Below are 11365 nucleotides of genomic sequence, written 5' to 3' on the forward strand. Positions count from 1 at the left end.
TAATTGTACCTAATTGACTCATTATATGCACCGTTTCATAACTCCAAAGGAAATGGGCCAATGACAATTTTTTTCAAGCAAAATATTTCAGTAACAATTGGGTCTAGAGCAGTGATTTTCAACTTTCCTTTCCCACTCACATACCACCTTAAGCAATCCCTTACTAATCACAGAGCACCCATGGCATAGGGATTACTTAAAGTGGTATGTGAGTGGGGGGAAAAGGTTGTGAACCACTGCTGTACACATGTAAACAAACAAATGTGAACAAACTGACTGCAATGCAGAGAGGGGAATAAAAAATCAATAAAGTGCAAAAGTAAGAGTCCTTAAATGAGTCCCTGATTGAGAAGTCTGATGATGGAGGGGTAGCAGCTATTTTGAACCTAGTGGTGTGAGTCTTGAGGCACCTATACCTCTTTCCTGATGGTAGCAGCGAGAACAGAGTATGTGCCGGATGGTGTAGATCCTCGATGACACATATGTCAAGACACTGTCCGACCTACCTAGCTTTAAAAGATTTGAAGAGCTGGAAATACTTCTTGATGTTCTGCTAAATATCTATCTCTTAAACAAGTTCCTAAAATAGATAATCTGGTGATTAAGGTACTAGCTGTGGTCACAATATCATTTTGTGATTGGTTGTGCATTAAGTGTTAAATGTGGAGGGTATAGTGGGGGTGGGGGAGGGAAAAAGCTTGAACTTTACAGGAAATTTTGTATAAAGTTGACAATTCAAATTGGAATTGATATTGATATTGTTACTATTAACATTGACAATGTTGATAACTGTTTGAGTTTGCTTGGAAAATCATTAATATATTCATAAAAGTAACTAGCTGTGGTGCAGAGAGAATGCCTTATTTTCTTCATTACAATATCTCAAAAGCAATTCCCCAATTACAAAACTTGAAAGGACTTCCTGAGATCATAAAAAGCACACATCTGTTCTTATTTAATAAAATTGCTGGCCATAATCTTTACAGCAATTTCATTCGGATTGCTTCTTATTGACTTCAAAAATTAAGATACACAGTCACAGAAAGAAAAATGTTATCCCATCATGAAATTTCACAAACGAATCAGCCTCACTGTAGAGTAATCAATTACTAGTGGAAAATAGATCGAAAGCATTTTTCTATTGAATGCCACATGGGAGAAGAGACGAGCAGCAAATCTACAGTGGATCCCATAGAGCACAGTAACAGGTGTCATTTCAACCAATGAGACCGTGCTGCTCAATTTACACCCAATTAACCTACACCCCAGGAATGATTCGAAAAAAACATTGTTGCTGGGGCTACTTTCAGCCACAGAAAGTAAGTTCTCAGTGCTAAACACGCAGAGCATTATTTTTGTTAGCAGGATCATCTGCTCAAAAAAAAAAATCGATGGTGCGCATTCATGCCTCATAAGCACTTAAGAACTAGGAGTTGGAGTAAGCCACATAGGAACTCAAGATTGATCCAATTTAGACCTTCATTCCATTGTATGTTGAAGAAGTCTCCTTCTTCACTATAGTCCAGAAACCTACCCATTCTCTTGAGACAGAGAATTCGGCTGCTCTTCATTGACTGCAGCTCAGCCTTCAACACCCTTATTCCCTCAGTGTTGGTCCACAAGCTCCAAACCCTGGGACTCTGTACACCCCTCTGCAACTGGATCCTTGACTTCCTCATCGGAAGACCACAATCAGTACAAATTGGAAATAATGTCTCCTCCTCAATGAAGATAAACATAGGTGCACCTCAAGGAGATGTGCTTAATGCACTGTTCGACTCACCCTACACCCATGTCTGTGTGACTCGTCACAATTAAAATGCTATCTATAAATTTGCCGAAGATGTCATGGTTGTCAGCAGAATCACAGAGGGCAATGGGGAAGCATACAGGAGGGAGATATACTTTGTGAGGAGTTTGAAGAGATTCGGTATGTCAACAAAGACTCAAACATTTCTACAGGTGCAGCATGGAGAGCATTCTGGCTGGTTGCATCACTGTCTGGTATGGAGCTGCCACTGCTCAGGACAAGAAAAAAACTCCAGAGGGTAGTTAACCCAGCCTGCAACATCATAAGCACCAGTCTTCACTCCATCGAGGACATCGACAAGAGGCTGTTTCTTAAGAAAGCGGCCTCTATCAAGGACCCTCACCACCCAGGCCACGCCCTCTTCACTCTGTACAGGAGCCTGAAGACGAGTACTCCGACACAAAAGGACAGCTTCTTCCCCATATATTTCTGAATGAACAATGAACCACAGGCACCATCTCATTTCATCCTTCCCATTTTCTTGCAATATTTTTATTTATTTTGAAATGTGGTTTATAGAAATGTTTGCACTGGGACGCTGCCACAAACAACGAATTTCACGGCAGATTCACGACAGTAACTTCTGATTCTGAATTGCACAGGTCGCATGTGGAACAATAGCCTCTTTATCATCCCAGCCAAAGCTGATATAACACCACTTATAGGGCAGCTTTGATATATCTTTGGCTTTGCTTCGCGGACAAAGATTTATGGAGGGGGCAAATGTCCACGTCAGCTGCAGGCTCGTTTGTGGCTGACAAGTCCGATGCGGGACAGGCAGACATGGTTGCAGCGGTTGCAGGGGAAAATTGGTGGGTTGGGGTTGGGTGTTGGGTTTTTCCTCCTTTGCCTTTTGTCAGTGAGGTGGGCTCTGCGGTCTTCTTCAAAGGAGGTTGCTGCCCGCCGAACTGTCAGGCGCCAAGATGCACGGTTTGAGGCGATATCAGCCCACTGGCGGTGGTCAATGGGGCAGGCACCAAGAGATTTCTTTAGGCAGTCCTTGTACCTCTTCTTTGGTGCACCTCTGTCACGGTGGCCAGTGGAGAGCTCGCCATATAACACGATCTTGGGAAGGCGATGGTCCTCCATTCTGGAGACATGACCTACCCAGCGCAGCTGGATCTTCAGCAGTGTGGACTCGATGCTGTCGGCCTCTGCCATCTCGAGTACTTCGACGTTAGGGATGAAGGCGCTCCAATGAATGTTGAGGATGGAGCGGAGACAACGTTGGTGGAAGCGTTCTAGGAACCGTAGGTGATGCCGGTAGAGGACCCATGATTCGGAGCCGAACAGGAGTGTGGGTATGACAACAGCTCTGTATACGCTTATCTTTGTGAGGTTTTTCAGGTGGTTGTTTTTCCAGACTCTTTTGTGTAGTCTTCCAAAGGCGCTATTTGCCTTGGCGAGTCTGTTGTCTATCTCGTTGTCGATCCTTGCATCTGATGAAATGGTGCAGCCGAGATAGGTAAACTGGTTCACTGTTTTGAGTTTTGTGTGCCCGATGGAGATGTGGGGGGGGCTGGTAGTCATGGTGGGGAGCTGGCTGATGGAGGACCTCAGTTTTCTTCAGGCTGACTTCTAGGCCAAACATTTTGGCAGTTTCCGCAAAACAGGACGTCAAGCGCTGAAGAGCTGGCTCTGAATGGGCAACTAAAGCGGCATCGTCTGCAAAGAGTAGTTCACGGACAAGTTTCTCTTGTGTCTTGGTATGAGCTTGCAGGCGCCTCAGATTGAAGAGACTGCCATCTGTGCGGTACCGGATGTAAACAGCGTCTTCATTGTTTAGGTCTTTCATGGCTTGGTTCAGCATCATGCTGAAGAAGATTGAAAAGAGGGTTGGTGCGAGAACACAGCCTTGCTTCACGCCATTGTTAATGGAGAAGGGTTCAGAGAGCTCATTGCTGTATCTGACCCGACCTTGTTGGTTTTCGTGCAGTTGGATAACCATGTTGAGGAACTTTGGGGGGCATCCGATGCGCTCTAGTATTTGCCAAAGCCCTTTCCTGCTCACGGTGTCGAAGGCTTTGGTGAGGTCAACAAAGGTGATGTAGAGTCCTTTGTTTTGTTCTCTGCACTTTTCTTGGAGCTGTCTGAGGGCAAAGACCATGTCAGTGGTTCCTCTGTTTGCGCGAAAGCCGCACTGTGATTCTGGGAGAATATTCTCGGCGACACTAGGTATTATTCTATTTAGGAGAATCCTAGCGAAGATTTTGCCTGCAATGGAGAGCAGCGTGATTCCCCTGTAGTTTGAGCAGTCTGATTTCTCGCCTTTGTTTTTGTACAGGGTGATGATGATGGCATCACGAAGGTCCTGAGGCAGTTTTCTTTGGTCCCAACAAAGCTTGAAAAACTCATGCAGTTTGACATGCAGAGTTTTGCCGCCAGCCTTCCAGGCCTCTGGGGGGATTCCATCCATACCTGCTGCTTGCCACTTTTCAGTTGTTCAATTGCCTTATATGTCTCATCCTGGGTGAGGACCTCATCCAGCTCTAGCCTTAGGGGCTGTTGAGGGAGCTGGAGCAGGGCGGAATCTTGGACTGAGCAGTTGGCACTGAAAAGAGATTGGAAGTGTTTTGACCATCGGTTGAGGATGGAGATCTTGTCACTGAGGAGGACTTTGCTGTCTGAGCTGCGCAGCGGGCTTTGGATTTAGGGTGAGGGGCCGTACACAGCCTTTAGAGCCTCGTAGAAACCCCTGAAGTCGCCAATGTCCGCGCTGAGCTGGGTTCGCTTGGCGAGGCTAGTCCATCACTCATTTTGGATCTCCCGGAGTTTGCGCTGAAGATGGCTGCATGCGCGACAGAAGGCTTGTTTCTTCTCTGGACAGGACAGCTTTGTAAGGTGAGCCTGGTGGGCAGCTCGCTTCTTTGCCAGCAGCTCCTGGATTTCCTGGCTGTTATCGTCGAACCAGTCCTTGTTTTTCCTGGAGGAGAAGCCCAGTACCTCTTCAGTGGATTGCATTATGGTAGTCTTCAGCTGATCCCAGAGGGTTTAAGGGGACGAGTCCGTGAGGCGGATTGCATCGTCAAGCTTTGCTCTGAGGTTTGCCTGGAAGTTTCCTCTCACTTCGTCTGACTGCAGGTTTCCAACATTGAACCTCTTTCTGGGGGCTTTACTGTTCCTGGGCTTTGGCTTGAAGTGAACGTTGAGCTTGCAGCGAACCAGCCGGTGGTCAGTGTGGCATTCCGCGCTAGGCATGACCCTGGTGTGGAGCACATCTCGTTTGTCTCTTTCTCGCACCAGGACGTAGTCCAGGAGGTGCCAGTGTTTGGATCGGGGATGCATCCAGGTGGTCTTAAGGCTGTCCCTCTGCTGAAAAAGGGTGTTTGTAATGACAAGCCGCTGTTCTGCGCAGAGCTCCAACAGGAGGCACCCATTGTCGTTGCACTTGCCGACACCATGCTTTGATATATACTAGGTCAGAAAATAACTTCACAGACAAAGAGTTGGAACATTCATCTGCTGAATCTTACAAAGTACCAAGTTATTTCTGGCATAATCCATGTGTCATTATGGCTAAGCGGAAACATTCTATTTCTCATTAAAAGGTTTGGGGATTCCCATGCAGGGAATGGAATAAAACATTTATGCTGCAATTTTAAAGGAGAACTGCACTGTCGGAAGTGCCATTTTTCATCCCTCCCTGTGCATTGGGCTTTAAAACAAACACAACATACCAACAGAAGAGGATCAAGAAGCTCCCCTAAGGATACATGAGAGACTGTAGTTGCTGGAATATGGTGCAAATAATAATCTGCTGGAATAACTAAACTGGTCAAGCAGCATCAGTGGGAAATAAACAACGGTCAGCATTTTAGACCTGAATCTCTCATCAAAAGAAACATCTGTGTTCCCTCGCAGCTTCATCAAGAAGCATTCCTGCTCGGTTTCTCCTCAACTTCAGTCAGGTTTATTATCATCTCAATGCACAACTATAACCCGATGAAACATCGTTCTCCAGTCCTCCACAAAACCCGCAGACACACAACCATACAAACAATACATGTGCAGGACAAGTATGCATATATACAAATAAATAAAAATGATTATGAGAGTCTAGAACAGTGGTTTTCAATTTTTTTTAAATTTCCACTCGCATAACACTTGAAGTAATCCTTATGCCATCGGTGCTCTGTGATTAGTAAGGGATTGCTTAAGGTGGTACGTGAGTGGGAAGGAAAAGTTTGAAAACCACTGGTCGAGGTTGTGAGAGTAGTTACTTTAGTCATTCGACATTCTCACTGTCCATGGGAATCTCAATCTGTACCACAACAGCAACTACCCGAGTCTTACCTGCCACATCTCCTCACAGAAAGTTATTTACATTCTCCTTGGCTGCCCACCCCATCCCAGCCATTTCCCCTCATGTAAACTATCATGACCCAGTATTTGTAGTGATAGGGAACTACCATCAGGAGTCAGAGACAGAATAGGTAGCTTAATGGGAATGTTACCTCTTTAGTAGACTCAAGATGGATCCCTTCCCATGAGGTCTGCATGAGTGTGTTCTGTTTTTAGTGCTGGTTGCTTAGTTAATAAATCTAGTTGTTTTTTAAAAAAAAAGAACAAGTTTCTTTATTATAATAAAAGAAATATCACATGGTACTAGGAGTGAAGAAACAGCCAAGTTCTGCTGTGCACAGAAATGAAAGAAAAAACCCAAAGTGTGCATAGTGAGTAACAGTTGATATCAGCAGAGAAAATATGCAGGTTTAAAAACTCCTCATGCTGTAAATTGGACTGGAACTATCAACCACGAGTGGAGACTATTTAAGCAAAGTGAGAGAGAGGTTGCTGCGAGAGACAGAGGTTACCTTGGCGGGAACTGTAAAGATATGCCACGCCAGTGAATTTGCTCTGCAGCATGCGAAAAAGTTCAGTGATAGTGTAGAAGCCAATGAAAATGAAGGCACAGTCGTAGCCACAGTATCTAGATATGCACACAAACAAAGAAAAAGAGATACAGAAGCCAACAGAAGAATGGAGAGACAGTCAAATGAAAACAATGCGGCACCAAGCAAGCGTCAAAGCAATGCCCAGCTTATCGAAATGTCTGTAACAAGTGCAAAGGGCAGAATCACTTTGCCAAAGGAAAGCCAAAAAAAAACTAAAAGTATACACACTATAGAAGAAACTGCTCTCAGTGATACACTTTTCATAGGCATGGTGGTGCAGGAAGTGAACGGTGTTGAGCAGGATAACTGGACTGTGCCATTGCATGCAAATGGAACAAATATTCTCCTCAAGTTAGATACAGGGGCAAAGGTCAATTTGATCTGTGAGTGTGACATTAGGGCAATAAAGATAAAGCCATACAGTTGTCCCTGACTTACAGCCATAATGGGGACTGAAGGATTGGTTGTAACTCGGGTTGGTTGCAAGTCAGGGAATGAGGACCTATGTATACAGTACTTTTAATACAAAATATGTACATGTACAGTAGGTTTAATTAAAAAATTTTAAAAATGTTTGATCGTATGTGCAGGTGGATGTAACTCACATAGATCAGAAGTCAATGACTACCTGTATATCGGTGCAAATCCTGTACTGCTCAAAGCCTACAATGGACAGAGCATTGACACGAAAATACATTTAAGCTCAAGATGAAAGTTAAAAACAAAGAGCACCACCTCAGGTTCACATACATCCCAGATAGACATGAATCACTGCTTGGTGAGAAAGCATGTGAAATCTTAAACCTAGTCAAGAAGGTGTATCACATTAACATTGACCAAGGACAGAACAGCATAGAGGAAATACTGGATCAATTTACCGACATCTTCAAGGGGTTTGGAGTTCAACCATTCACCTGCAAGATACGGTTAAAACAGGACACACAGCCAGTAGTGCATTCCCCGAGGCAGGTTCCAGCGCCACTAAAAGAAAAACTCAAGCAGGAACTCGGCCGAATGATGGTAATAGAGGTCGTAAAGAAAGTGGAGGAGCTCACAGAATGGGTGAATTCAATGGTGTGCGTCAAAAAGAACGGTGACCTATGTGTGTACATGGATCCAAAAGACTTGAATGCCAATATAAAGAGGGAACATTATCAGATTCCATCCAGGGACGAAATTACAAGCGAGGTGGCCGGTGTAAAGTTTTTTCACTACATTGGATGCATCCAAGGGCAAATAAAACTGCATAATGATAGCACAAAATGCTGTACATTTAATACACCATTTGCAATTTCCTCAGCTCCAGAAATGTTCCACAGGACAATGGAGCACATCATAAAAGGCATAAATGGGGTACATGTGTACATGGAGGACATGATCCTATAAGATCCACACAAAAACAACACAATAAAAGGCTCATCAAAGTGCTACACCACAAATCCAGAGTATGGATTAAAGTTACACAGAGCAAAATGTCAGTTTGGTGTGAAGGAAATCACTTTTCTGGAGATAAACTGTCAGAGTCAGGGGCCAGACAAGAGCAAGGTGAAAGCAATTTTCGAGATGCCCAAACCCAATGACAAATTGAGAATGCTGGGAATTATCAATTTAATTGGGAAATTCAAATCAAACCAGTCTTCCAAAACAAAAAAATGTATCTAAGAAAGTATTTACAGGACAAATGTGAATACAAGTGGACAGACAACCAAGAGGAAGAATGGGGACGACTGAAGACCATTCTAACTACAGAATCAGTACTTTTAACGTTCTTTGAAGCATCCAGACAGACAAAAATATCTATGGTTGCTTCAAAAGATGGAATATATGCTGTACTACTTCAGGCTGCAGAGAAGATTGGAGGCTAGTAGCAGACACATCAAGGACGATGACAACACCTGAATGTCGATATCCACAGATTGAGAAAGAGTGTCTAGGTCTGGTCTATGAATGCGAGAAATTCCACATTTATGTATATGATCTACCAACATTCATGGCAGAGGCAGACCACAAGCCATTAATAGCAATAATCAAGAAAAATCTCAATGAAATATCGCCGAGAATCCAAAGATTGATGAAGCTACAATGTTATGACTTTGAATTGGTGTATACACAGGGAAGCTTGTTAGCTGATGTATTATCCAGAGCAATGATGCAGAGTGAAGCATTGAGAGTTCCACAGAGACAGGTGTAAATCTCCATGTGAACCTGATCACTGAATCTCTTCCTTATTTGACATGAAATCCAAGCAGATTGCAACGGAAACAGAAAAGGACACAGTTCTACAAAAGGTCATCAAGAATATGAATGAAGAATGCCAAGAGGTGAATGTCAGCCATACTACAATATCAGGGCTGAGCGATGTTAATGAGCTTCTACTCAGACAGAGCAGAATTATCATTCCTCAATCACTGAGACAAGAGATGCTGAAAAAGGTGCACAAGGGGCATCTTGGACTTGAAAAATGCAAGAGGAAGGCCAGAACTACTATTTATTGGCCTGGGATAAATGTTGATATTGACAAGATGGTTTCAAGCTGTGAGACTTGTTTGAAACATCACGCAAAGTAGACAAAGGAACCAATAGTAATAACTGATGTACCAGCAGAACCACTGCAGAAAATTGGGACTAATCTTTTCCACATGGATGGAAAGAATTACTTGCTGGTTATTGATTATCTATCGAACTATCCGGATATTGCATTGCTTCCTCGCATGTCTGCTGCTTGTGTGATCCAATATATGAAATCAATTTTTGCAAGACACAGAATTCCTCAAAGTGACAATGGACTATGCTACAGCTGTAGAGAATTCCAGAACTTTGCAGAAGAGTATGATTTCAACATGTGATTTCACTTCCTCTGCATGCATCCACATTCAAATGACAAAGCAGAGAAAGGAGTTCATATAGTCAAACAATTGCTCAACAAAGCTCTAGACATTGGCTCAGATCTGTATATAGCTCTATTGAGTTACAGAGCTACGCCACTTGAAAGGGGAATGTCACCTGCTGAGCTTCTGATGGAACATAGACTATGCACCACACTTTCCTACTCTGCAGATCCAAACAAGAACTGAGATGTCAAACGGAAACAAAAGCATCTACAAGGGAGACAAAAGGCAAACTAGGGCCACTGGCACAACATGACACTGAGACTTATAGATTCCAACACTTGGACAAAAAGGCTACTGTTCTGGGAGAAGCAAATCCAAAATCCTACACTGTCAGAACAGAGGAAGGTCAAATACTGAGGATGAATAATCTAAGGAGCCTGCTGAAACCACCAGGGATACTGCAGGAACAGATACATGCAGAGGATTCTGCCTGCACAGAAACAGAGGAAACACCACCCATGCTAGACAATAGTGGACCTGCAGAGCCAACACAAGCACCTGTGTTAAGAAGATCCACACGAGTTGTCAAAGGAACTGACAGATGGAATCTATAAAAGGAAAAAAAAGAACTGCACACTTAAAAGTTTGTGCTGCTGATGTTCACGTTATGTTTGTGTTGAACTTTAAATTGAAAGAATACCGTATTAATGTGTCAAGGAAACGTCTCAAGGAAAGGGGATGCAGTGATAGCGTGCTACCAGCAGAAGGAGTCGGAGATGGAGGATGTTGCATCTGGGAAACGTTGAATGGTGTTGCATCATTAGTACATTCAAGATGGATGCCTTCCCATGAGGTTTGCATGTGTGAGTTCTGGTTTGATTTAAACTGCTGGTTGCTCAGTGGTTGTAAAATCAACCCAAATTTCTTTATTGTAATAAAAGAAACATCACAGTACTGATAAAAGGGCAGCGAGCTGGCTCTGCCTTACCCACTGAGCATTTCCAACCTTTGCCCGAAGGTGACTGACTGGTCTTATTGGGCCCTCCAAGTGCACAGACAGGTTGCCAGGGTCATGCCAAGTGGACGAGGGGACGTTTCTGCTCTGAAGCGAGTTGCTCTGCCCTCAAGTGCAAATGCAGACTTTTTGAGGGATGGCATTGACTGCAGGCAGGAGGGTCCAGACGCTGAGCCTTGACACCCAAGCCGCCCACACGCGTTTCACAGCAAGTCAGAAGGGTTTAAAGAGAATAGATCATTGAATATCGAGGCGATGTGACTGCAGCCACCTCCCCGTGCGGTTTGAAGCCAGATTCCTTGCGCCCGCCCTCTCAGCTGCCCTTGTTAAATCTTGCATTGACAGACGTGCTACTTTTCCCTCAGGGGTGACGGGGAGGAAGCCGGTTACTTAGGAACGTTTTTCCCCCGCGGCTCCAGTCCCCAATCTTATTTTATTCCCCCTCAGGCTGCTTATCTTTTTTTTTACCTGGTTTCCAAAACTTCGGAGCTGACATGGGCGCCGCCATCTTGATGTGAAAGGTCACGGGAGAGCTGTCAATCACTGGCGGTGGGCCGGCAGCATCGCTCGCGACTGGTCAGCTGCAACCTTGCTCGGCCCGCTTCTGCAACGCTGCTGGTGAACGTGACGAGTTCCATAAAGGGTTAACGGTTGAAGGGAGACAAAAGCAACCCCCCAAAAATGCAGACGTTGCAATCTGGAGCTATTTTTTTAAATATGAGAGGCTGGGACTCAAAGCATCCCCATGGAGAGAATTAAAGCGTCAGTGGCTGCCTAGAGACTTCAAGCACTGAAAAAAAAGTCCAAATGCTTT

At 44.2% G+C, this 11365-nt stretch overlaps 1 protein-coding gene across 2 annotated transcripts in view; it reads right to left on the reverse strand.

The window, feature by feature from the left end:
• The window catches only part of dhx35 (DEAH-box helicase 35), an 82956-nt gene extending 71891 nt beyond the window's left edge, over positions 1-11065 (reverse strand). For both annotated transcript variants that reach the window (XM_069884221.1, XM_069884220.1), the window contains exon 1: positions 11020-11065. In XM_069884221.1, coding sequence (XP_069740322.1) covers positions 11020-11059 — 40 coding nt within the window. In that variant the 5' untranslated portion in view covers positions 11060-11065. The remainder of the gene's footprint in view (positions 1-11019) is intronic.
• Positions 11066-11365: the final 300 nt, after the last annotated feature.

This window comes from Narcine bancroftii, chromosome 6, assembly GCF_036971445.1.
Source record: "Narcine bancroftii isolate sNarBan1 chromosome 6, sNarBan1.hap1, whole genome shotgun sequence".
In the NCBI taxonomy this organism is placed as follows: Eukaryota; Metazoa; Chordata; class Chondrichthyes; order Torpediniformes; family Narcinidae; genus Narcine; species Narcine bancroftii.